The sequence below is a fragment of the Gadus morhua genome, chromosome 7 (genome assembly GCF_902167405.1).
Source record: "Gadus morhua chromosome 7, gadMor3.0, whole genome shotgun sequence".
Taxonomy (NCBI): Eukaryota; Metazoa; Chordata; class Actinopteri; order Gadiformes; family Gadidae; genus Gadus; species Gadus morhua.
This window is the reverse complement of record NC_044054.1, coordinates 6,236,799-6,264,434: the sequence shown is the minus strand read 5'-3', so window position 1 is coordinate 6,264,434 and position 27,636 is coordinate 6,236,799. Positions and strand designations below refer to the sequence as shown.

At 44.9% G+C, this 27,636-nt stretch overlaps 1 protein-coding gene across 1 annotated transcript in view; it reads right to left on the bottom strand.

Moving 5' to 3' along the window:
• Positions 1-6,487: 6,487 nt before the first annotated feature.
• The window catches only part of atp1a1a.4 (ATPase Na+/K+ transporting subunit alpha 1a, tandem duplicate 4), a 31,977-nt gene continuing 10,828 nt past the window's right edge, over positions 6,488-27,636 (bottom strand). Inside the window, exons 5-23 of the mRNA XM_030362572.1 lie at positions 27,535-27,636; positions 26,706-26,819; positions 22,608-22,742; positions 21,466-21,583; positions 20,631-20,899; positions 19,803-20,111; positions 16,971-17,105; positions 15,096-15,288; positions 14,396-14,571; positions 13,707-13,843; positions 12,798-12,948; positions 11,891-12,059; positions 11,211-11,365; positions 10,368-10,491; positions 9,288-9,433; positions 8,870-9,000; positions 8,254-8,355; positions 7,905-7,996; positions 6,488-6,749 (exon numbers count right to left, since the gene is read on the bottom strand). Of these exons, the coding sequence (XP_030218432.1) occupies positions 6,721-6,749; positions 7,905-7,996; positions 8,254-8,355; positions 8,870-9,000; positions 9,288-9,433; positions 10,368-10,491; positions 11,211-11,365; positions 11,891-12,059; positions 12,798-12,948; positions 13,707-13,843; positions 14,396-14,571; positions 15,096-15,288; positions 16,971-17,105; positions 19,803-20,111; positions 20,631-20,899; positions 21,466-21,583; positions 22,608-22,742; positions 26,706-26,819; positions 27,535-27,636 (2,787 nt within the window). The 3' untranslated portion in view covers positions 6,488-6,720. The remainder of the gene's footprint in view (positions 6,750-7,904; positions 7,997-8,253; positions 8,356-8,869; positions 9,001-9,287; positions 9,434-10,367; positions 10,492-11,210; positions 11,366-11,890; positions 12,060-12,797; positions 12,949-13,706; positions 13,844-14,395; positions 14,572-15,095; positions 15,289-16,970; positions 17,106-19,802; positions 20,112-20,630; positions 20,900-21,465; positions 21,584-22,607; positions 22,743-26,705; positions 26,820-27,534) is intronic.

Below are 27,636 nucleotides of genomic sequence, written 5' to 3'. Positions count from 1 at the left end.
TATTTTAATTTTATTTATTTATTTTTTAAACAATGCCCTGTAAGGTGACCTTGAGTGCTATGAAAGACGCCCTCAAATAAAATGTATTATTATTATTATAAAGAGCAGACCCAGGGGAACCACGGGATGGGCGGCTGCCATTAGCCCTAACAGGCGCATGGTGGACAGCGCGGTCACGTTTCTGAGAATGCGAAAGCGGGAGAGCAGCAACAGGATGGCGTCTCGCCGAGGAGACGAGAGCATCGCTGTCATGGCGGCTGAGTCGAGGAAAAGCCCCAAGTAGACTATCTGCCGGCCGGGGAGCGGGAAGCTCTTCACCCAGTTGATGGCAAAACCCAGGAAAGAGAGATGGTTTATCACCGTCATGGTGTCCCTTCTCGCAGCTTCCTCTGAGTTGCTCAGAATAAGTAGGTCGTCGAGGTAGAAGAGGACCCTCTTTCCCTGACGCCTGAGTGGTCCCAACGCCGTCGAGAAGGTGTGTACGCCACCCCCATAAAGGCAAAACAGAGAAACTTCCTGTGCGCCTGTCGAACAGGGACGTGGAAGTTAGCATCCTTGAGATCCAGGGATGTGAACCAGTCTTCCTCCCTCACACATCGGAGCAGCGCTCTGATAGTGAGCATTCTGAATTTCCTCGCGGCAACGAATCTGTTCAACACGCGAAGATCCAGAATAGGTCTCATCTCCCCTGACTTTTTGGAAACCAGGAAGTACCGGGAGTAAAACCCTCGATGTGACTCGTGGGGGGGGGGGGGGGGGGACAGTGATGGCCCCCTTCTCCAAGAGACGGGCCACCTCTGCTGCCAGAGCCGTGCTTGACGCCGGATCTCGTAGCCTGGTCTCCACCAACCCCATAAAGGGTGGGGGATGGCGCTTGAATTGTATGGAATGACCCCATCTCAAAGTGTTGTCCAACCACGATGGTAGAACGCACTGCTCTAGCCGACACGCATAGCGGTCGGAGAGAGGGAGAGCTGACAGCTGAAGAACGCCGTCCAGGAATAACCCATATTCCTCGGCCCCTACCGCCTCCACACAGTGTTTGGAGTGGACCAGAGGGGCATCCCATGAAAGGGAGGAGGCTCATCGAGCGTGGTAGACGTCACAGAGCTAGTCGCTGTACAAACAGCGAGCTGTCTAGAGACGCTGCGCTCGTGTCCGCTGAACAGGCAATGAGCGGTCTAGCCGTAGCACTCATGAGTCATGACCGTGCGTTGTCCGCTGGCTGTAACCACAGGGAGCAGACCCGTCTTCTCACCTTCCACAGACTGTAGAAGGGAGGTAGAGGGGATAATGTGGGAAACTAGGAAACTAGTACAAGCGTCCGTATCCACGGGCTCGTTTGATGAGTCTCCAGCCCGCCCACGAAGCTCATAGGGACGCCGCTTCTTAGAAGCAGGTGAACCAGAGGTTATGTAAAAACGCCGTCCGGCCGCCACCCTACAGCCATCTGGCTGAGGGGGGGAAAGAGGTTATCTAAAGGAATATTGCTCTTTAGGGAGTATGTACTGCCGTTCTGTCGAACGGTCTTTCTTTTCCTTATTGTTTGGACAACAAAAAGTGGGAGCAAGTTTGCGGAACTTCTGGCCCAGCGGTGCTGCTGTTGCTGCTGCTGCTGCTGCTGCGACTGCTGCTGCGGCATCGGGGTTGGAGGCGGAGGTGGCCCCCTGGAGCGCTGGAACCGGCCTGGGACCCGCTTCCTCCCGCCCTGCTGGTGGGAGGAGCCCATGGAATCGCCCCGAACGGGGAACGATTCTCACGGACGGACTGCTGGTGAGCGAGCACCTCCGAGAACCGGGGCCCAAATAGTCCATCAGGAGCTAATGGGCCCTGGACGAGGCTGGCCAGCTCTTGTTCCGGAACAGTGGTGAGAGAGAGCCATATGGCCTCTGGATCATGGTGGTCCCCCTGAAAAGGGCCCGCAACTCTTACAGGAGCGCTCTCCAGTGGCCCTGAAAAGGGCCGTTGATCCGTGGCCTTGCCCACGCCGCTGCCACCGGTCATCTTTATTGTTGGAAGTCATATCTTCGTTTTCGTGGATCAGTACAAATCGCTGAAAGAAAAGGGAGGATGGGCGGCGGTTTGCGCCGCCTTATATACACGGTGCCGTGGGAATGTGAAAATTTTCAGTGCGCGCACAAGGGACAAGCACATAAGGCGAAGCCGAGACGGCGTAGCCTACATGAAATAGAACTAATAGCCGCGGCTATTAGGTATGCAAAAACCTTATGGAATCCGTATGGTTTCCGTACGGAATTCGTACGGAATTCCTGCAAAAGGTGTCCGTGCGCATTAGCCCTTTTACCGCGCCAATCTAGAGCCGGAATGTGGCCTTCTTGGCTTTCCATACCAAACAGCCGGTCCGAGACCCAGCCGGAGAGGTTCGCTTCCAAATGAACAATGGTGCGGTTCGCTTGAGGTGTGAATACGACCGCGCTCGGCCCGACCCAGTTCTAAAAATAATATGCCTTATTGGACGCAACAGACTCCCATTGTTTATTCATTTATATTGTTTGATTAGCACGGTTAATTCAAAGATCAACGTCACGTTATCAGACCGGCATCACGTTATCAGACCCGTTAAAAATGAGTCGTGGCTCAACATGGAGCGAAAAGGAGACAAAATGTCTTTTGGATATTTGGGCAGACGCCAACATATAATGTATGTTGGAGAACACTTGTAAAAATTCTGATGCATTTAATACATTCAGTACAAGGAAGAGTGAGAAGGCGTTTGAGCGGTCCGCGGATAGCATAACATCATAAAATGATGCTCCAAAAGTACTGCAAATGTTTGTAACTGCATGAAATCCAAAATTAGACATCGGATCGAGTCCAAATTTTACACACATGTTGGTGTTAACCTTAACGTCGTTCGATAAAAAATTCGGAAAAATTCGCCATTAGGGGGCGCAATAAACGAGGAAATTGTATATCGTCTACAAAATTTCGCCGCGAAAACGCTACACTGACTTCTCGCTACTCCTACCACAGTCAAATCCTTTGTATCCACAGGTTCAGGGTAGCGTTTTGAACACATGCTTCGCGTTGTGCCGGCGAAACGCACATTTCTTGTCGCGTTGTGCCGGCGAAATGCACACTTCTTGGACCCCTGCATAACTGCTTGCAGTTCTAGTTTGTTTACTTTTTTTTTAATGCCTTACCCCGTGTTACCCCGCCCCCGACCGTCTTGTCCAATGATTGAATGATCTTTGCACACACGTGCGTTGTTGACAGATTATCGGACTGTTGCAATGTGAAAGGAACCACACCAAACCAAAAAATAAACATTGCGTTTTGGTCCGGACCAAAGAGATCGAACTAAGGACTTTCCTGATCCCTGTTTCAGGTAGCTGGTTTTGAGGCAACCCCGAGTTTGTTCGCTCTGAGTTAATGGAAACTCTGGGTTTTCCGTTTCAGGTAGCAGGTTCAGCGCAACCGAGAGTTAGTTGCTGCGGCAACATACGCCGTGGACCTAACCTGCTCGGGAGGTGGTTAGACCTACTCTGAGTTTTTTGTCTATAAGGCTGAAGGCAGCTCTCCGACAGAAGGAAGTGTTAGTGTTGGCATGTCCTTTTCTACGAGAGCCTGTGGACGTAGCGGCTGCGATCCTCAGAAGGAATCTCCTTGAGGAACGATTATTAAGACCCCGGTTGGATATACTTTATTTTCCTGATAATTTTCTTCACGAGCGCTATCGTTTTTCAGCGCAATCTATCATTTATTTAGACCACCTTCTCAGCCCCCATGTTAACTGTCAAACGCACCGGGGGCATGCTTTAAGTTTAATTTTTTATTTTTTATCGCAATTAACGCATGTGCAGAATGATCCGCCCCGTGCATCCCACCCGCTCTGTACTACAGTCACTTCAACGTTGTGGCTTTCCCATGATCAGAGTAGCTGATTAACCACGGACCTATAACTGCTGCAAGTCAAGAAACTCATTTTAAGAATGCAAGGCAGAAAATACCCTGGTACTGCTTTTAACCAGATGCTGTTCTTCTCTACATGCACATGCTCAGCATAATCGTCTGCATTGTTCACTGAAGTAAAACCCTTTGAGTAAACTGTTCAACAAAATAACTTGTCCCACCACAGCCCGTGTTCTAATAAAGACAATCTACTTATGAGGATTATTTTTAATTCCTGAAAGCACAAAAAAAAAAAACACCTTTAACTTATGTTCCATAATGTGGATCTCCAAAGCATCCTTTTGCATCTTTTGAATTGTTACAATTGCATGGAGGTTGGTGAGGGCATCTGGTTCAAGTAGGGCGATGACGCCATCAGTGGAAGAAGTGGAACTGGAAGAAGATGATTAGACAGTGCAATTATTACTTGAGCCAGAATATTGCCCCATCTAATTTGCAACGCACTGGGTTGCGTGTACATATTTAATTATTTTGAATAACCAACCTCTTATACTTTAAAGGCACTTCTATCCTGGGGGGTGGGGGGGATCAGAGGAGCTCCCCCCAGGGATGCCCTCAGCCACAGGACGCATACTCTGTTGGCTGAGGGACATCTCCTCAGCCTCTGTGAGGGGTGCAGGTGGTGGACCCCCTCCAGTCTGCCGGGCCTCTGCATTTTTTCGATTTGCTAACATGGAGGAATACCCTAATATTCAGTAAGCGCTATTTTGAAGACATATATATATATATATATATATATATATATATATATATATAATGCATTTTGCCTAGGTGTAGCCTTCTAATATATCTAAATCCTATTAAATATTGGCAGTGTTGGGGTGGCTGGGAAATGTACTACTTACATTTACTGCTTAAATATAGTATACAAATATATAATACATGTTGAAGATAGCTGTTAAATTAGGTAGAGCAGGCAAAACAGCACAATTGATTTGATTTCAATTAAACAATAGTTTACCTGTTTAAACTATATTTTTGTACTTAATTTGCTGCCAAGTCCTCGTGGGGCAACTCGGGGTTGCGTAAATTGACACACACACACACACACACACACACACACACACACACACACACACACACACACACACACACACACACACACACACACACACACACACACACACACACACACACACACACACACACACACACACACACACACACACACACACACACACACACACACACACACACACACACTTTACATATTGAATAAGTGGAAGATATTAAACTTTCCTCTTATTTTATTTTACTAACTTATTTTACTCTCTCTCGCGATCTCGCTGCCGCGGCGGAATTGCTAACTGCTCGGCATACACGTTCATTAGAATTTACAATTCCGTGGGGGAAAAGTAAGTGGATCTACGCTTTTGGTCCATGTTTGATCATGTTATCAGAGATCCATTGCTGATGGCTCTTTATAGTCAACAGGCACGCCCCCAACCCAGAGTGAACATACTCAGAGTTGATTAACCCAACGCTGATCACCTGTTCTGAAACCGAAAACCCAGAGTTGCTTTTCAACCCTGAACTCTGAGTCAACCAACTCAGAGCGCAGGATTAAACTCAGAGTATGTTAAACCAGCTACCTGAAACAGGCCTCTGGTGTGAATACGCCCTCAATGATATCAAAATTCCGTTGAGATATTATTAAAGATGCAAGTGTGTAGATTTGTTAAATGGTTTGAACGAAGATAAACGGTTGAAAATTGATTTAGTTACGTCATGCGGCTCCGCCGTCCTCCCATTGATAAAAAGCTCTTTGACAAAAGAAGCTCTTTTGTCAAATTCTAAAATTTGAATTGAGTCTCTGGGTGAAAAATTGAGGAAGGAGATAGGTCCCAAAGTTTGTAGAGAATAATAAAGAAAGAAAGAAAGAATAAATCTTATGAAGAACAATAGTTGAGCCCTGCATGCAGCACTGACCTAAATATATATACATCAGATATTATACTAATATCTCTCCCTCTCTCTCTTGGTCTATCCCCCTCTCTCTTGGTCTCTCCCTGCCTCTCTCTTTTTTTCTCTATCAATCTCTCTCTCTCTTTTAAACTGACTGACTGAAGAGCGAACCCTCCTCACCTGGTCTGAGTCTGATTGGACTCTGGGGCTTGGGGAGGCTGCACACCTGTTGCTCGTTAACCAATCAGTGGTCATCACACAGGGCACACACATACAGGTACTTCAGATAGACACACACACAAACACATAAGCAAAAAATACACTCCCAGGATATACATGGATGAGTTTCCTCACACACACCTCTCTCCATCTCTCGTCTTCTCTCTCCATCTTTCATCCTCTCTCCATCTATCTCAAGGTGACCCTGAGCAAGGCACCCCACCATAACTGCTCCCCGGAAGGTTGCTAGTTCAGTGTCGAGGTGGATAAAAAGCGGCTGCTAAACGCCCTAATTGTATATGTAAAAACGTGAATCGATCTCTCTCTCTCTCGCTCTCTATCTCTCTCTCAGCATCTCTGATCGGATCAGAATACCACCCAAAAATAAATTAAAATAAAGACCACAAAATTCATTCTCAAGAGGCAGTCAAATATTAGAAGCAATACCGTTTTTATTAACAACCACAATCACATGAAAAAGACGTTATTCACGCATTTACAAACAGTATTGTCTTGTGTGTGTGTTTTAGGTGTGCGTTTGCACGTGTGTGTGTGTGTGTGCTGCTGGTGATGGAACAGTTTGGAACAGATTTGTAACACAGCAGTAGCAAAAATAATGCAGTACTTTTTCCTCTCCTCGGTACGGCAACATGTTGTGGGGACTTAGTAATAAGTCTCCTGTTCCACCCAGCCTGGAAGGAAACAAACAAAGAAGAACAATTAGACAAACAGGTTAAAGGAGAACGTTGTTTTATTAATACTTAAAAAACTCAGTTAAGTAGGTAGTACGAATAAAATAAATAATTTAATCACAAATGTATCCCAAAGTCTAAGGTAAGCTTGTAAGAAGCAATATGGTTACGAAATAACCATATTGATAATAATGTAATACTATGATATAATGTTTAATCATAGTAAAGGTAGCATAAAACCACTGCTCAAATTATAATTACAATGACGCGCACCAATAAGTAAGATATCGTTGTTTTCGACGATGTAAGTATGTTTTTTGAATACACTGTATGCACCATCACACACACATTCACACACACACTTTGTATACAGCTCAGTGGGTAGGGGATGTTGCGACTTCCGATCCCCTAGGGGTAACATGTGCCACAGCCCAGTGATCTGAGAGGAAGCCGGCTCCGACCGGATTAGCCTGTGTGAGCACCATGAGCTAATGCCCATGCACCCGAATAACACCCACACTCACACTTACACACACACAACCCTCCGCATGTACACACACGCACACACCATCAGACACACACACACAGAACAACCTAAACACCACACACACACACACACACACACACACACACACACACACACACACACACACACACACACACACACACACACACACACACAACACCACCACCACACACACACAAACACTGGTTGATGTTGGGAAGCGCATGAACAGTTCGAGTGGGGGTAGAAATTGAAGTTCAATTTAAGACCATTATGAACACAATTTAAGACCTATTGCACCGCCATAGCGGCAAAATTTTTTTCCCAGAATGACTTGCAAAGTAAATCAATGAACGTTTTTATTTGCTGAATTTTCTAGGCACATATTTACATACCGTTTATTTTTAATGACTGTTTTTATAGCACCACCTCATTAAGGGAGGTCTGTTTTTAAATGACTATTATCGATTACTTACTTAGGTTCCAGTAATTTCCACAATGACAGAGTGATAACCCCTTTTGTATGTAAAATGTTATTTTTTATGTGACCAATAAAAAACGTTTAAAAACCAGTGTGTGTTTCTGAACGCAGGACTGTGAAGAAACACCCAATCCTGCTTCCTGTCGGAGTGTGTCACGGTGAGACTTACCTCCTGGGTTTCGTCTGAGGATGTATCTTCTGCCTTCATCATAAACGAAGATGAGGAGGGAGTAGGGGAAGGCGCAGAACCACCATGAGGGTCTGGGGAAGAGAGGGGGAGAGAGGGGAGAGAGAGTGTGAGGACATGATGGAGGGACATGAGAATGAGATGGAATGGATGGTGGGTGTGTGTCTGTGATTGCGTATCTGTGTTTGTATCTGTCTGTGTGTATGTGTATCTTTATCTGTTTGTGTGTATATATATATATATGTGTTTCTGTGTGTGTGGCTGATCTGTTTGTGTGCGTGTGTATCTTTGTGTGTGCGTGTGTGTGTGTGTTTGTGTGCGTGGTACTCACTTGAGGGGGTACATTCTCAGTGCTACGTCCATCCCGGGGCAGTAGGACAGGAAAACAGCCAGGGCAGTCTCCTCGAACAGTCCGAAGATCAGGATGCGGTTCCTATGGTAACCAGACGACACATGTCACAACGATGCACACACAACATTCCAGGCACAGTACACAAGTTACACTACGGTCCTGACTATGCACACACAACATACATACTGCATATCCACCCCTCTCCCACCCCTCCTACTTATTGTGTGTTTGTACATCCTGGCACTTAATTTACACACTTATTGTGTGTTTGTACGTCCTGGCACTTAATGTACACACTTATTGTGTGTTTTACGTCCTTGCACTTAAAGTACAGACTTCTTGTATTTCGTGCTTAGTTATAGTACTTAGTTGTGTAGCGTCTTACCCTAGTTATCAAACACACAAACACACACACACACAAACAAACACAAGATCTCTTCCTCCTCATTAAGAGAATATATTCCTGCTCTCTGGGGGGCTAGGGTGTAATGGGGGGGGGGGGGGGGGCGGGCGTCATGAACACTCTGCCTTCTTATCCCTTTGAGACTGTACCTGAGATTTTGCTGATAAAGTTCCCGGTGGTAGCTCTACTCACTTCATCCCCTGCTGTAAGATGCTGTTTCTTCTGGTCTTGCAGATGATGAGATCAGCCCACTGGACCACCACGATACTGGCAAAGAACGCCGTGTGGCAAGTAAACTCTACGATCTTTCTGCGTTCATACGTCTGGTCAGAAGAAAAAAGAAAAAAGGAATCGTTAGAAGAGGCATTTTGAATCATTTGCAACGTTACGAACATTAAAATTTTTCGGTTGGCTTTTTCTAGTCAACCAGTAGACTGAGCTGGCAAAAGGGTATTTTAATTAGCATCAATGCTAATGCGATGCTAAGTAATGCAAGTAGCATAGTCGCACTGACCCAAGTCCCTCTTCTTTTTTGACCTATCAATAGCCTAGCACAGCGCACATATCGCAACACATCCATTAGCCTAGCGGTTAGCCTAGCCTTACTGACCCATTGCTGGCCGTAGCTGTCTTCCAGGTCGTTGACCATCTTGTCGTCCCAGTAGACCCTGATTCCCAGCAGGTCCATGGGCAGGAAGCCGTTCTCAGCCAGGATCACAAAGTAGGTGAAGAAGCCAGCGACAGCCTGCATCATACCTGGAAGATACAGAAGAGACATGTGTTAATTGGCGGATAGTTAATTGATTAATTTACTTCATTTATGCATAATGCTTAAAGTATTCCCTATTAATCGCCTGCATTATACCTAGCAAATACCAAAGAAACACATTTGTTATTTGTTACATTTTCATTGATTAATTGACATAATTTAAATACATTCCATAACATAGCATAGTAACATAGCACTTAGCATAGCACTTAGCGCCCATGTCCCAAGTTGGACACTTTTTTCGACCTATTGTGAAATTGACTAATTAATTGACTTCATTTATGCATATTACATTAATATATAAAACAATATATATTAATTAGACAAGAGCTTGTGTTTTAGACAAGAGCTGTATTTCAGAAACTCAACTTGCATGATTACTTCCTGATAATCAAACTGAGTTTTTCATGTATGTCTTTGCACTGACTGCAATACTCCAGATGTACCTCTAGGGGGCGACATGCCACTGGTCAGATCGACCTTGGCCCAAACAGTGACTAGAGCCTGCAGCCACTGACTGGGAGGTGACTGACTTTAAGCATGGTTCACAGATTAAACAGCACCAGTTTAAGAGAGGCATATTCTCACAGTGGTGGGACTGGTGTTACTGGGTACCTCAACCAGAGGAAGATAGACTTGGGGAACTAGGGTTCCTAGGTGTGGTTCTAAGGCATGGGTAATCATGGCTTTGGTAACTAGAGGGTTGGCCCCAGCACTACACTGAGAATAGGACGTAGTTCTTCTTCATTCTATCGTTAGCATAGCATAGCAACATAGTAGTTAGCATAGCAGTAAGCGCCCCTGACCCAAGACCAGTAAATTGACGAAAACATTTACAGATTTGGATGTAGGCGGATAAAAAATAATAAAAACAAAATCGGGAAAAGTATTCAGAATTCCCAGGTGTAGTAAAGTGTTTACCTATCTGTCCGTAGGCGATGCTGATGAGCCTCTCGTTGACCAGTTTGTCTGTCTTGGGGTTTCGGGGCTGTCTCTTCATGATGTCACTCTCTGCCGCCTCGTAGGCCAGGGAGATGGCTGGAACCTGGGGAGGGGGGGGATCAGATTCAGATTTAGATTCAGATTCAACTTCATTGTCACTGTACAGAGCCTTGTACAGAGACAACGAAATGTGGTTGGAGATCTAAACAGTAGTGCAAAATAGCGGTTAAGGTGTGGTTTGTGCTATATGATTGTCATATAGTGCAATATAAGCAGAGTATAGTTAAATAATAGGCTGGACAGGAGTAGTGAATACAAAAAAAGTAAAGTTTGTAAGAATGGTGGTTTAATAGGGAAGTCAGAGGTAAGTTCATACCAAAATTAAACCTACAAACACCACCCAAGATATACACTACACACTATATTAACACACAATATTATCTATAATTAAATAGATACAGAGGGAAATACTTTTATTGAAGTATTATTCTATTTTAGTGTGTGAGTGTGTCTAATGTTAACATATTGAACTCCTGATTATACAGTTCACATGTATACAGAGACTGAAACTATCGTCATGGCTGTTTTCTTAAAATGTGTCTTTTGTACTGTATTTTATTCAGAATTGTATACTTTTTATTGTGTGAGTGTTTGTGTGCATTGTTTTAGAGCCTGCATAGGCAAATTTCATTTTATGGATCTACTGCATAATGACAATTAAAGTCGATCATCTATTATCTATTATTATGGCTCGATCATGTTCAACCCTGTGGAACTGGGTTGTATTTGATCACCCTTCGATCGGCCGATGGTCTCGCTCACCATGTCTGTTCCCAGGTCAATGCAGAGGATGGTGACCGTGCCCAGGGGCAGGGGGATGTTGGCGATGATGAAGAGGAGGAAGGGCGAGATCTCGGGGATGTTGCTGGTCAGGGTGTAGGCGATGGACTTCTTGAGATTGTCGAAGATCAGACGACCTGTAGGCGGGATGGAGCCGTGAGTCAATTGGGTAAAGAGTGTGTCATGAGGAGAAATTACAAGTCTCGAGACAAGTTTACAAACCAAACACCAAACTAGACAACAGAACACGTTGCTCTTACTTGGGTTCTCTCAACGGACTGCATTTATACCACGCTTTTCTGATCACTCAAATCCCTTTACCATAACAGCCTGACATTCATTCACTCACACACATTCACCAATTCACACACACATTCATACACCCATTCACACATTTACACATGTTCATCTATTCATATACACATTCACACACACATTCAGACACACATCCACCCATCCATACACACATTCACACACACTGCAACAGCGGAGTCGACTCCTTAGGGCGACAGCCAGCTGGTCAGGAGCAGTCAGGGTGAGGCGTCTTGCTCAGGGACACCTCGAAACTCAGCTAGGAGGAGCCGGGGATCCAACTAGCAACCTTCAGGTTACCAGCCAACCCGCTCTACCTCCTGAGCCACATTCATTCTGTTCCCACTCACCCTCTTCCACCCCGGTGACGATGGAGGCGAAGTTGTCGTCCAGGAGGATCATGTCGGCCGCCTGCTTGGAGACGTCAGAACCGGCGATCCCCATGGCAACGCCGATGTCGGCCTTCTTCAGGGCTGGGGAGTCGTTGACTCCGTCACCAGTTACCGCGACGATGGCTCCCTGCAGGGTTTGGGGAAGGTTTGAGATGTTGAGCATTGAGCATTGGGATTCCAACCTTTGTGTTCCAAGGTGACAAGATCTTTCAGAAGGATGTCATCCTGAGCAGCTTGCTCAAGGGTGGCATACGACAGCCAGGCTGTGAGCACTGGGATTCGAACTTGTCAGCTTTGATCAAAAAGTTGCCAAATTTCTCTTTCTTCTGACAAATCTTTCATCCAAGTTGCTTTTGATAAAAGCGTCTGCTGAATGCCCTACATGTAAATGTACATTTTCCCTGTCTTTCGCTGGATTCTGGGTTCCCTGTCTGTCTCTCTGTCTGTCAGTCAGACTCTCTGTCTGTCTTTCAGTCTCTCTGTCTGTCAGTCAGGCTCTCTGTCAGTCAGGCTCTCTGTCTGTCAGTCAGGCTCTCTGTCTGTCAGTCAGGCTCTCTGTCTGTCAGTCAGGCTCTCTGTCTGTCAGTCAGGCTCTCTGTCTGTCTGTCTGTGCTGAGCTGTTTAACAAAGTACTGAAAGAAGGCTGGGTCGTCATCTTTCCCTGGATTCTCGGTTCTGGATTTCCTTTCTCTGCATGTCTCTCTATCTGTTGGTGCTCACCTGTTTGACTCTGGGTTCCCTGTCTCTCTTTCTGTCTGTCTGTTGTAAGTCGCTTTGGATAGAAGCATCTGGATCAAAAACTAAGTACACCCACCCACCCAACCACACACCCACACACCCACATCTGGGGGTATATGGGACTCACCTGTCTCTGGCAGCCCTCCACAATAATCAGCTTCTGCTGGGGCGAGGTCCGGGCGAACACGATCTCGGTGTGGTGCATCAGGATGTCATCCAGCTGTTCGCTGGTCATATCCTTTAGCTCTCCGCCGTGGATCACACAGGCCTTGGCGTCTCTGGAGAGGAGGAACGAAAACAGGGGGCGGTGAGACATTTACATTTTTATCCAAAGCGATGTACAACGGTTCACACACTCATTCACACACCGACGGTGGTCGACCCCTCAGGGCGCCAGCCAGCTCGAAAGGAGCAGTCAGGGTGAGGCATCTTGATCAGGGAGGAAGAGAAGCCGAGGATCCAACTAGCAACCTTCAGGTTACAAATCAACCCGCACTAGCTCCTGAGCTTCTGACAGTAATGGTGGCGAGGAGACACCGTTTGATGGGACGATGTTCACTTACATTTCCGTTTCCGTTTAGGTCATTTAGCAGGTTATCTTACTTCATGGATCGCTCTGATTCTTCCTCGCATAAAGAGATTAATGCGTTCTTGGACCGAAGCAACATAAAGGTTGAGACGTTTTGTATTTTAGTTGATCGTTAAGTTACTTTGACGTTTATTTCCGTGTTACTATAGATGTTCGTGTCCGTCTAGGTGTATGCTGGATAGATGAGCAACATTTGCTACGGTCAAATGGAAAGGCTGGTAGACTGATCTATCCAGCACACATCTAGGTGGGCCGACCACTTGTGATGTCACTTAAACACAGGAAGAGGCAGAGTTTCAAACGGCTTGATCACACTCACACCTTGTGGTGTAATATGAGACTTTTGAGTTCAGACACGGTCGCCGATCGATCGGAAAAACTGCTTGATCCTTCTATGATCGGAGGAAATGACGTATAACGTACGGCATCGATTTATTGTCCACGTACCTGGGGTTGACTTCGGCGACCGGGACATTCAGGCGAGCGGCGATGTCCTCAACGGTCTCGTTGCCCTCGGAGATGATGCCGACGCCCTTAGCGATGGCCTTGGCTGTGATTGGGTGATCACCGGTAACCATGATAACCTGAGAAGAATTGGGCAATGGTCAGACTATGATTCCGATAATTGTTAATCTTACTTAAATAAAGTTTAGCTCCATTCATAAACACCCTTATCCTAAATCCCTTCGGATAAAATCACCTACTAATTATGGAGCGTCTACTAATTACTAATAGGTAACCAAGACTCAAAACTATCAACACAAATCTAATTTGATATCTTTACTTAAGGACTTATTATGTGGACGTATTGGACCATGTAGCTGTGTATAATTCTCTAATTTAAATCCAAAACTGTCTTTTAATTGTGTGTAAATTGTGCATTTTGTTTGTATAAAACGTGGATGTATTGTCTGTTCCATGCGGCCATCTTGGCCAGGTCTCTCTTGAAAAGGGATTTTAATCTCAAGAGATTTGAGATTAAAGAGGTTAGAAATGTACGATACAAAGAAATGTGTCACATAACGATCATCCAAAAAGCGAAACATCTCAAAATTTACGTCACTGCGGTCCAAGAACACAAGAATCTCTTCTGAGGGAGGAGGTATCGTTCCTTTAAAACTCAAGAGTCTCGTTACCTTGATGCCAGCGCTCCTGCACTTGCCCACAGCGTCGGGGACGGCGGCTCTGGGGGGGTCGATCATGGACATGAGGCCTACGAAGCACAGCTTCTCCGTGGGGAAGTTCACCTCCTCCGTGTCGAAGGAGAACCCCTCTGGGAACTGATCGTCGGGAAGGTTGTAATGGCAGAAGCCTGGAGGAGGTGGGGGAAAAACATGTTTGTGTTGAGCTGGTTTGGATGCTCATACGTCGAAGATTTAAAACCAAGCGTGTTATGGGTAGGTATAGCACAGAAAACTAAAGGGGAAGACATTGTGTTTATTATATTTAGGACCATTTATGAATTGAATCAGTAATTGACATGTCATTCCAAACAATTTCATTTCATGTCATTTCTTACATTAATTCATAAATATTTTAACTATACAACAACAAATCCACGGTAAAATATTTATTAATACAAATAAATAAAAAATATATATATATTAAACCAGTGATTTGACTTTCATAAGTTCTTGAGAGTTCCTTTAATTGTTGATTCAAACTGGTGCCTAGACCGGGAATTCATTGTAGTTCTAAAACTTTTAAGAGTTCCCATCGTCCATCAACAACTTCAGTGTCAAATTATTAATTATTTATTTTTCACATGAAGGTCCTCACTGTGGGAGCCTTTAGCATTATCAGTAGTAGTACTGTAGCGATGCATCAAACCCTTACCCAGCACTCTCTCTCCGAGGCCTCCCAGCTCTTCGTAGGCGTTCTGGAAGGACTCCTTCATCTCCTCGTCGAGGGGCTGCTCCTTGCCCTGGATCAGGATGGTGGAGCAGCGGTCCAGGATCCTCTCCGGGGCGCCCTTCATCACCAGGATGGACTTGGTCTCGCCGGGGGTGGTGTTCTTATGGATGGAGAGCTGAGGGGCGTCGGGGTGGAGAGAGAGAGAGAGAGAGAGAGAGAGAGAGAGAGGGAGGGAGAGAGAGGGAGGGGGGTTCTTGTTAGAGGATTGAGCCGGTTTGTTGTTTGATCTGCTTGATCGGTTAGAAAAGGAGCAGGATGTGATTGAACTGTTAAAAACACCTTTGCTGATGCTCGCCATTGCGTTGATGCATTGCTTTTTGATGACTAAATGTATTCATGATTGTAACTTAACATTAGTTCATAACATAACATAACACTGCATATCAAATACGCATGTTGGCTGTTTGATACAGTTTTTTCTTACACTGTTTTTATGCACTGTTTAAGCATGTAAATATTGGCTTGTATACTATTCTTCTTGTTTATTATTGTCCTGCGTATATATTATTAGCATTTTGTACTTTTACACATATTTTACTTGTTTTTAACTCTAATTCTATATGTAACATGGTGTCTATTAGGGATGGGCAAAATTATTCTTTTCCGGGAACTAGTTCTTTCAGTTCAGTTCACTATAACGATTCGTTTATTTGATTCGTTCGTTACGTCGGATTACGTCATTTGGTGTCTGCCCCCCCCCGCCCCGCGAGACGGCCGTGAGCATAACTTAAACCACTTCTAGGCTCTAACCCCTGTGAAAATCGAGAAGACATACTATATAGTATAACCGAATGTCCCACCAATATTTATACCACTTGCTTACTCTCTCTATTTCATTCATGGTTTTACATTTATAATTTTATTTTACTTTACATTTAATTCTTCATTGTTCAGGCATTACAGAACTTTCATGGTCATAAATAAAAAATACGAACTGCAGTTTAATTTCTTTGTTTGTTCTTAAATTGACGTAGAATGGAGCAAAGTCTCCTGGGATTGGGAAATGCGTTTATCCAATAAACAGATGGAGGTCAAGTCTATTTTCGAAAAAATGTAGGGGGATATGAGTGGCCCCACGTCGAATGGTATGACCCAAGATACGTCAGACAGAGAAAGCGCTCATATTCGACGGTACCGCCTTGTCATTTGTTTACCCAGGTGCCATTGCAACACCATTGCTACCTCTCATTGGCTGAATCTTTGAGAACGTTGTAGACTCAATCAATATAAGTCGCGTGGAGACGAAGCTCTGTTCGTTTGTATATTTTATTTACGTGACCATATTTTTGGTTTATGTTTTAAAAAAAAGAATCAAAGAACCAGTTCTTCTTGTTTCGGGGAACCAGTTCTTGTCGTTCACGTTCGGGATTCGTTCGTTGTAACGAATCGGTCGCGACCGACTCATCCCTAGTGTCTATCTATCTGATTGTTACCGTTTCAACCAACAGGCTGCACTTCACTTCACCTGCCAGAAGGGGTCAGTGGTGAGCAGGAATCACTGATTCTTACATGTGTACCTTTAAAAGTGGAACACAGCCTTTCCCTTCACCTGACAGAGGGGATCAGTAGTGAGCAGGAATCACTGATTCTTACATGAGTCCCTTTAAAAGCGTGACACAACTCTTCATTTACACCCACCAGAAGGGGTCAGTGGTGGGTTAGGGTTCCAGGTCGACGCAACGCAAGGGTCTTTATGTACCCATTACGTCCGTGCGGACCCTCCTTACGGACCCTCCTTACGACCACCACAAGGGCCTGACGTGCGCCTCCAAAACTAAACTTCGAAACACACGTTACCTGGTACTTGTTGGTGGAGTTGAAGGGGATCTCGCAGAGCTTGGTGTACTTCTCCCTCATGCCCTTCACGGAGCCACAGCACAGCTCGATACACTTCAGCAAGGCGGACTCGGAGGCATCTCCGGCCACGTCTCTCTGTGGGCAAACACAGGACACACACATTCGGAATAAGTGGGTAAATCGCAATGAATTCAAAAACTCACAAATAGTAATAATACATTTGATTTTTATTATTCCACCTGATGCCAATTACTCAGTCTCCTACTATTGTTTTGCGATTATTATTATTTTTTCTCTTTATCTTGTTTCTTTTTAATGACCCTTGTGTACCTTCATAAAATGTCGTTGAGCGCCGAGAAAGACGCCTTAAAATCAAGTTTATTATTAAAAAAATATTATTATTATTTCAGGGTGCCTTTCAAAACAATTAAAGGTTACCTTACAGTTAAGACAAGCAAATACAATTTAAAAACACGAAAAATTAAAGTAAAGATAAACAACGCAACATTTTCATTAACCCTAACCCTAACTTTGCTTTCTTTTACTCATCTATTTTATTTAATTATTTCATTTTAGTATCTGACTATGTTTCAATGTAAAGCACTTTGAGTCTGCCTCATGTATGAAAAGTGCTGCATAAAAAAAGTTGCCTTGCCTAAATTGGCTGGTGGGTGGAGTTAAGTGGGCTAGGCCGGTCTGAACAGGTGAGTTTGATAGAGTTTTTAAAGGTGGGGAGAGATTCTATGATACGGATGGATAGTGGGAGAGAGTTCCAGAAGCAAGGAGGGACAAATTCAAATTCTGCTTTGTCAAAGCTTCAGAGCTTCTCCAGCTCAAACTGGCAACGCTCTGTAAACAAAGACGGGATTTATTTCCTTATTAGTGCAGATGCTTTAATCCATGTTTTTAACGAGGATAAACGTCTTTCTAAATCTCCCAGAACTTCAAACATGCTCCCCACTCGAAGGCACCATCTGGCCCTATCCTATATAACACAAATGTTATGATATTATCAATTATAATTGTACATCTCTTTCCAACTCTTTCTCTCTCGTTTGTTTACGCCCAAAGAAATCATGAACAGACTGGATTTGAATCCAATTTGGATGTGAGTACCGGGCCGCATTCCAACTCTTTGACGCCAGCACCAGACGACTCGCTTTGGTGCCCTTGCACACTTTATCGAACTAATCCGTGCAACTAAAACCAAGAATAACAACACCTTTGTTTTACGATTTCTTTTTGAAGGTTTTATCCTTTTTATTGTAGGTTCCGACCAAGTAATTTGATTGGACAAGAGGCATTCCATGAATGCTGATATAGAGTATAACAGAACTGGGACTTTTAACTATACATGTATCACTCCGCTTTACAGGTGTTCTAATAACCGTTAATGTTATTAACCATCTAGTGTGTTTATATGTTGCTTGGCAACAGTTCAGTACCAGTCGCGGATCTATTTGTGTTGGCGGTGCAAAATAAATCATTAAATGAACAAAAAAAATCATAATCTGTTGTTGCTTATTACTGGAAGCTAATAAAAGGTGCTGGTAGAACTGTTGTATAAAAGCCATTTCATACTCGAGATCGTGCTTTTATACTGAATATCAGCAAGGCTGTGATTATCTTCGGCAACAAAGAGCGTAACAAAGAGCGTCCAGGAATAACTATTTATCGGACTCAGCCTGGACTCTGAGGAGAATGGAAGTGTTCCATAATGGATGTCTCAGACGAATAGGCCCGATCTTTTGGCCTCATACGATCTCCAACAATGACCTGTACATGAAAACGGGAACCCGGAGCATTACCAAGTCGACTACGAACAGAAGCCTGAGATGGCTAGGACTATGTGTTGAGGATGCATTACAAAAGTCGCCTTAAGATGGATTGCCACTAGGCAAAAGAAAAAACGTTGGAGGCCGAAAACCGCCCGGTGCAGAACTGTGGCACAAGAGCTAGAACAGATGAGAGAGGCACTTTATGCTGCCAGGACCCGAATGCAATGGAGAGTGCTCATTGAAGCCTTATGTCTCACAGGGGACGAAGAGGAGTCGTAGTGATAGCCTTGAGTCAACAGTGTTCGTGATGTTGACATGATGCTATCATTAGTGCGTGATGTACCCCTATCACATGACAGATCAGCTCACACCCCTCACATGCATGCCTTTTATTCATAATCATCCTCCGATTTACCCAGCTGCTCACCCTGCAACCAAATCTCCTTTCAGCGTTGAATCATTCACAATCTTTTTGTGGTGGTTTCAAAAGGGGTGCGTCAGAGCGCGAAGCTTAGCGGGTTTGTCTCCGCAAACAAAAGCGTGCTCCACGGTTATTGTTTGTTTAATATTGCATAAACGGCGGTGGAGTTACGTTCAGGCAGGGCTGCTCGGTTATGGAAAATATCATGACCACGATTATTTTGATCAAAGTTGAAATCACGATTATTCAAACGTTTATACTTGAGTTTGAAAACGTGATGCATTTGTTAAATTTCCCCTTGAAAAGTGTTCAAATCGAAACTACTGTACAAATATGTGTTCTGTTCTGCAATAAGTGTTCTGCAATCTCTGTAAAACATTTAATGAATTAAATAAAATTACTATTTTTAAACTTGATTATATTAGTTTGGAGATCGTTTGACCCAAAAATCGAAATGACGATCAAAATTCGAGACAAAAACATACAATGCAAAAAACCTTTCATGCATAAAAAACATCTACCTAAATTTATATTCATTCTTAACGTTTCAACTTGATGATATTAACTAGGAGATCGTTTGACCACAAAAAGAAGAAACCACTATTAAACCTTGATGAATCTCACAAACCCTACCTTCAGGATGGGGACGTTGGACTGCTCCGCCAGGAAGACCGCGCGGTTACACAGTCCGGCGATGCGGGCCAGGGCAGCCCAAGACGCGGAGCTGCGGTCGAAGGAGGTGCCGCTCTGGTTCTCGGTGGTGTCCGCCTCGTGGATCTGGTTGTCGAACCACATGTGGGCCACGGTCATCCGGTTCTGGGTCAGGGTGCCGGTCTTGTCGGAGCAGATGGTGGAGGTGGAGCCCAGGGTCTCCACAGCCTCAAGGTTCTTCACCAGGCAGTTCTTCTTGGCCATGCGCTTGGCGGTCAGGGTGAGGCATACCTAGGGGAGGGAGGGAGAGTGGACGTTTAGCTAATGGCTAGATATTCTGTCACAACTCAGGTTTGAGTTTTACTCTCCATCTTTCACTCCTTCTCACTCCCCCCTCCCTTCTCTCCCCCGCTGTCTCTCTCTCCTCTTTCTTCTCCCCCTTCCATCCCTCAGTTTTTTCCTCCCACTTTCTCTCCCCACTCCCTCCCTCCCTCTTTCTCTCTCCCTCCCTCCATCTCTCTCTCTCGCCCCTAGCTTACCTCCCTCCAATGCGCTCTCTGTCCCACCCTCCCTCTCTCTCTCTCTCTCTCTCCCTCTCTCCCGACTTCTCTCCGCACCCACCCTCTACCCCTCCATTCATCTCTCTCCCCCCCTCCCCCTCTCTCTCTGTCTCCTCTCTTCCTCTCTCTCCCCCCCTCTCTACCTCCCTCCTCCTCTTTCTCCCACCCTCTCTCACCCCCACACTCCCTACCCCCCTCTCCCCCCATCCTCCCTCCCCCCCACCCTCCCTCCATCTCCCCACAAACCCACCGTAACGGTAGCCAGAAGTCCCTCGGGGACGTTAGCGACGATGATGCCGATGAGGAAGATGACGGCCTCCAGCCAGCCGTACCCCAGGCAGAGGGAGAGGATGAAGAAGCTCACGCCCAGGAACACGGCCACACCCGTGATGATGTGGATGAAGTGCTCGATCTCCTTGGCGATGGGCGTCTTCCCGCCGTCGAGGGAGGAGGCGAGACAGGCGATACGGCCCATCACGGTCCGGTCGCCGGTGTTGATCACGATGCCACGGGCGGTGCCTGGGAGAGGATGAGAGAGAGGGGGGGGGAGGGAGAGAGAGAGAGAGAGAGAGAGAGAGAGAGAGAGAGAGAGAGAGAGAGAGAGAGAGAGAGAGAGAGAGAGAGAGAGAGAGAGAGAGAGAGAGAGAGAGAGAGAGAGAGAGAGAGAGAGAGAGAGAGAGAGGTGTTAAGGTAAAGTTATGGTTCCACGTTGACGAAACACAAGGGGGTTTACAGACCCGTTACGTCCTTGCGTCCACCGCAAGGGCCTGACGTGCGCCTCCCAAAAAGTGTAACCTTGCGTCAAGGCAACGCAGCAGCAAGGGCTGTGACTGGTCCGCTAGCTACATCATTTCCGGGCAAAACCACTTTTTCCCAAACAGCGCAATTTTTCAAGTGTTTGGGGCTGTTGGCTGTGTGTACGCTTTTTTGAGAAGATGGAAGATAGAATGGACCAAATTGAAGAGTAAGTGCAGAGATATCCGCACTTGTGTCTACGATGTGTCATCGAGAATTCCCCCCCCCCCCCCATTTCATATCGATTTCTGCAGTTCTTTTCCCGTTGCTGATTTCCCTCCTCCTCCTACCTTCGACACAGTTGGTGGAGAAGAAGGCAATGTTCTTGGTCTCTAGAGGGTTGTCGTTGGAGAAGTCTGGGGTGCGCGACTGGGGCTCAGACTCTCCGGTCAAGGAAGAGTTGTCCACCTTTTGTGATAAAAGCAAAATGGAGGCAAACAGAGAGATTTAGGGTGTTTAACAGACGCTTTTATCCAAAGTGACCTACGACCGTTCACACACCGATTCAACCGTGTAAGGCACAAACTAGCAACCCTACGTCTCCTCTACATAAGCCTTTTAGACCAATTAGATAATCTAAGGAGACCTCAGTTAATTATCCCTAGAGTAAACACGAAACATGGGAAAGCAGGATTTAGTTACTATGCAACAAATCGCTGGAATAATCTCCCTGAGGATTTAACTGTGACCTCTTTAAAACAAGGCTGAAGACTTTTATGTTTGCTTTAGCTTTCGGCTTAACCTTCAATACACTGCACTTTCTACAATGCATTTTTTATTGTATGACGATGTTTCTATGTGAAGCACTTTGAGTCTGCGTCGTGTCTGAAAAGTGCTGTATGAATAAAGTTGCCTTGCCTTGCCTACCTCCTGACAGATATAAAGAAATAGCTAACAAGAAACCCAAAATAGGTTGGTGTCTGACTGATTCTCATTTCATTGCCCCAACAGCATTTGTGAGCAGATTTGCGATCAGGCATTCGCTAAAAGTTTCCAAAACAAACACTGCCGTTAGAATAGAGTAAACAGGTCGGTGTTTGAGGTGGAGTGAGTTGGTGCCGTGCTGCTCTGAATGAGATAAGAGTATATATCAAAGTCAGTACAAATGTAAAAGGCCTTGCATCTCCGTAGATTATCTTGTTCCTATTAGTGTCCATTACTTATAATGTGTATAATGTGATGTCCATTTCTTGTCCCCAGTAAATAAAGTGAATGACGTTTCATATTTCACCATGGCGATCTCTCGCTCAAATTCTCTCTCCCCATCCCTCTCTCTCTCACCCACTGTCTCTCTATCCTCTTTCTCTCTTCCTCTTTCTTCCACCTCCCTCCCTCTCTCTCCTAACCCCCTCCCTCTCTCCCCTACTCCTTCTCCGCCTCCCCCTCTCTCCCACGCTCCACTCCCTCTCTCCCTCCTCCTCTCCCCCCTCACCTTGCAGCCGTGAGCAGAGACGATACGCAGGTCAGCAGGGATCCTGTCTCCACCCTTGACCTCCACCAGGTCTCCCACCACCACCTCCACAGCGTTAATGCAGTTCTTCTCTCCGTCACGGACAACCAGGGCTTGCTGGAGAAGATGAACATGGTCTTGAATTCAAAATGGCTGTCACGTGTTGGCCTATTGTCAACAATATGATTTAATAATAATTATAATAGTAATATAACCGTCAATCAGCAGTTCCATATAGTTATATCGATATTACTTTATATGCTTTGCATCAACAGTATTAAGGAAAAAAATCATTCAACAGGGTTGCGCTGTCAATACCACACACTTTTAAACACCTAACACTTTATTACAACCTTCTTCAGTGCATTTATGAACTCACATCAATGTTTTGAAAGTTTTAAACTGCTTTTCATTGTTAAAGTACGTCAAAATGCAATATAATATGTCCCGCTTCGATCCAAACTTAGTGTTCATTATCGCTGCGCTCAACTGATGGAACTGCCCTGTGCCCTCCTTGTGTTTGAAAAGTTCGGTGAAGTTCCCGTTCACGTTGTATTCTCGCGATACCTTTACGTTGTATTCTCGCGATGCCTTTACGTTGTGTTCTCGTGATATCTTCACTTTGTATTCTCGCGATCCCTTCACTTCGTATTCTCGCCATCACCACGGGAGGCGTCGCCAAAAGCGAGACAATGCGAGTCTACGCCAAACCACGCGAGAAGTCTGGCAGGCGCGTCCTACTCGAAGGTTGTGCGGCTTTAGCTTCTGCACAGTAGCTAATCTACATAAGTAGATGATATTTTATGAACTTAGGCCGGGTCATAAAATATATCAAATAAAAAGAAAAAACAAATAACCAGTGACTCAGCTGTGGAGAGCAGAGGTAATGTCAGTGTAGGAATTCAAGTTTACATATATCTACACACAACGCACACGGGATCGAATACGACGCTGAAGTTGGCATCCGATTCGCAGCATCCGATTCAGCAGCTGGTCTACTTTAAATCGGTCCTGATTGAAAACCACTACACCTAGACTCTTCAAATCTGCAATAAATTATCACAGTGAGGCTATACATTATAATAAACATAGTTACAGATTTGTGAAACCTTTTTGTCTATTTGTGAAAATGCAATACAGGCTCATTTTAATGCTTTTTAGGGGTCCAGACTGCATTAGAACGGGTCCTGATTGATAACCACTACACCTAGACTCTTCAAATCTAGACTAAATTATCACAGTGAGGCTATACATTATGTAAAACATAGTTTCAGATTTGTGAAACCTTTACCCTATTTGTGTAAATGCAATAAAGGCAAATTGTAATGCTTTTTAGGGGTCCAGACCGTATTAGAACTGATCCTGATTAAAAACCACTACACCTAGACTCTTCAAATCTGGACTAAATTATCACAGTGAGGCTATACATTATGTAAAACATAGTTTCAGATTTGTGAAACCTTTAACCTATTTGTGAAAATGCAATGCGGTCTGGACCCCTAAAAAGCATTCAAATAAGCCTGTATTGCATTTTCATAAATAGGGTAAAGGTTTCACAAATCTGAAACTATGTTTTACATAATGTATAGCCTCACTGTGATAATGTAGTCCAGATTTGAAGAGTCTAGGTGTAGTGGTTTTCAATCAGGACCGATTTGAAGATTCTAAGTGGTTTTCAAGCCGAATCGGATGCTGCGAATCTGATGCCAACTTCAGCGTCGTGATTCGAATTAACGTTAGCTAGCAGGAGCGTTAGCGGGCTAACGTTAATAACAATAATTTAACAATAAATTAAAATAAAAGTAATCAAAGCTACTTAAAGGGACTCTTACCTTTGTTGCATTTTTACACTTTTTTTGGATAAGGTTAAATTGGTATTAATAAGGTAATAACACTCTAATATGCAAGACAGACCCACCAGGAGTAAAAACAAACAATTATTTTACTCTCATAATATTTAGTTAAAACTTCAACCAATAAAATTCTTCGGACCGAATGACCTTATTGGCCGACAGACCTGTCTGTTTGCTGCATGGATATATAACGTTTTCCGTCTGCTTCTTGTGGCGCATTCGGGCCCGCGTCATCAAGGCGCGTCCTCAACTAGAGGGTTTGTTTTGATTCCACGGCAGACAGTAGCGAGTAGCGACTGACGATGGCAGACCAAAGTGGTCCACGGCGTACTGAAACTGCACCATTCAGTCCGATTAGGGGACTCATCTCGGACTCAGACTCACAGAGTTACCCTCCTCTGGAGCCTCAGGAAGACCTCCAGACTGTTGGCCACCAACTGCACCATTCAGTCCGACAAGGGGACCCGATTCGGCCTCAGAAGCCAAGTGGTCCCGCTCCCCTGGATGATTCTCAGGACCTCCAGACCGTTGGCAACCAACCGCACCACTTAGTCCGATTAGGGGACCCGTTTCGGACTCAGACGCGAAGTTGTCCCGCTACTCTGGAGCTCCGGGAAGACCTCCAGACCGTTGGCACCCAACCGCACCACTCAGTCCGATTACGTGACCCATTTCGGACTCAGACGCGACGTTGTCCCGCTACTCTGGAGCTACAGGAAGACCTCCAGACCGTTGGCACCCAACCGCACCACTCAGCCCGATTACGGGACCCATTTCGGACTCAGACGCGACGTTGTCCCGCTACTCTGGAGCTACAGGAAGACCTCCAGACCGTTGGCACCCAACCGCACCACTCAGTCCGATTACGGGACCCATTTCGGACTCAGACGCGACGTTGTCCCGCTACTCTGGAGCTACAGGAAGACCTCCAGACCGTTGGCACCCAACCGCACCATTCAGTCCGATTAGGGGACCCATTTCGGCCTCAGACGCTACGTTGTCCCGCTACTCTGTTTGTAATGCTCATACACCTTTCTTATACTCAGTGGGACCACTGTCCTTCAACATGGGGCCTCAAAACGGTATCACACGAAGCCCATAAAATTACAGTGAGCCACCTGCTAAATTTCTTGTTTACTAGACCCCTGGTAGATATTATGACCCCTGGGAGTCTAAACATAACCGATGGGAGTCTAAACATAACCCATTGGAGTCTAGAACTTTTGTACTGTAGCGACCCTGGGACAGTTAAATAGTTTGTGTGTTATGTGTTACATTATATTTCGTTGTCCGCTATGCCAGTTGTTCTATGTGCATGTATTGTAATGTTCTTCTTGTCAATCAGCGTGGGGGCGAATCATTAGGTCAGCTGGGGGAGGGCCTTGGAAGAACAGGAGGGTGGGGGCCTGCACGCGAGTGAGACCGTGTTGGGGGTTGCCGGGGTAACCGGGGTTTGTTTTGTGTCGGTTTTCTGCCGTTGGTTACAATGTTACGGGTTTCAGTGACCTGGTTTTGGTTCATTAAAACTACCTTCAACTACTAATGACTCGACATCATTATGTCACCGGCGAGGTCGTTACAGTACTCTAAAAAATAACGCTTAGGGGGTGGAGCATTGGAGGAAGGCGGGATGATTTGAATGTGCTGTAATTCTCAAATGCAACAAAGGTATGAGTCCCTTTAAAGAGCCATAAACATTCAAATCACTGACTATGGGACTGTTGGTGTGTGTGCGTGCGTTTCAAATGATAATTTAAATTTAAAAGTATAATGACAATACCTTAACAAACAAATATGGAGAGAATACTTGAATTGATTAATTTTCAATTTGTGATAAGTCTGTAAAAGAATGTAGGTCATATACCTTAAATTAGAAGTAACATACTGGTTTGTCCACTACACTGCAAACGTTTACAAATGTTTTATAAACTGATCAACCTCCTCAGACCCGAATATTTTCATCCAACATTAAAACTACCGAACTGTCCCCATGAAATCTCAGAATTGTTAATACTGGTACCTAGCCACTTTATGATTTATAGTTTATATTGTTACCGTCTTGTCTTGTCTGCCCAGTTTGTCTTTACTTTAGCATTTACTTTGGCGTCTGTTTTTTTTTTTAGTAATAAAAAAACTGATCCCCTATCGTTTCATTTCTCAACCCATGACTTTCTCAGGGGTTAGAGGATGATGATGATGAAGGTGGGAGCGAGGTGGGGGACTGTACCTGAGGCACCAGGTTCTTGAAGGAGTCCATGATCTTGGAGCTCTTGGCCTCCTGGTAGTAGGAGAAGCAGCCGGTGATGATGACCACGGCTGAGAGCACCACGCCCAGGTACAACTGAGGGAGGAGAGACCATGGGTTAGGGTGAGGGAGGAGGAGAGAGAGAGAAAGAGGGGGAGAGCACCACGCCCAGGTACAACTGAGGGGGGAGAAAGAGAGAGTGGCTAGCCCACTGTTTCAGATGGATTTTCGAACACTGATTTAAAGAAATGACATGAAAATGAATGAATGAAAGAACTTATAAGTGTTGTAATAAAATGTTTAAAACTTGAAAAATGTGGTTTAGGGTTCAATGGCCCTTTAAGGCGTTATACAAGGCCTGGACAATAAAACAATAAACAATCAATTATCATATTGTGATAGACTTTTGATCGAAATTAAACAAAATCATGTTAAATATATATCAATAAGATACTGGACCACCACATCTATCAGCTGGGTTTGTTACACAAACACGGATCCATATTTACAATATTTGAGTGTTTTTCATTGTTCTATTGACATTGGAGTATTTATCAATGAAGAACAGTGGAAGGTCTTATTCAGTGTTTAAATCCAGCATGGTAATTCCTAGTCTTTTAAGGTCCTTCAAATTCAATAGTTGTCGATATTGATCAATATGATCAAGTTATATCGTGATATGTTTTTCAGCCATATCGCCCAGGCCTACATTCTATATATTCTACATCGCTAATTTTTAACGGATATGCCAAAACTTTGTTGTGCTAGCTCTGGGTTAGCTTTTCGCAGGAGTTTCGGAAAGCGCTCTTACGTTATCGTTGGCGGGTTCGTCTTCAGAGGCGGCCTGGATGCCGTAGGCCAGGAAACACAGCAGAGCTCCGATCCACAGCAGCATGGAGAAGCCTCCGAACAG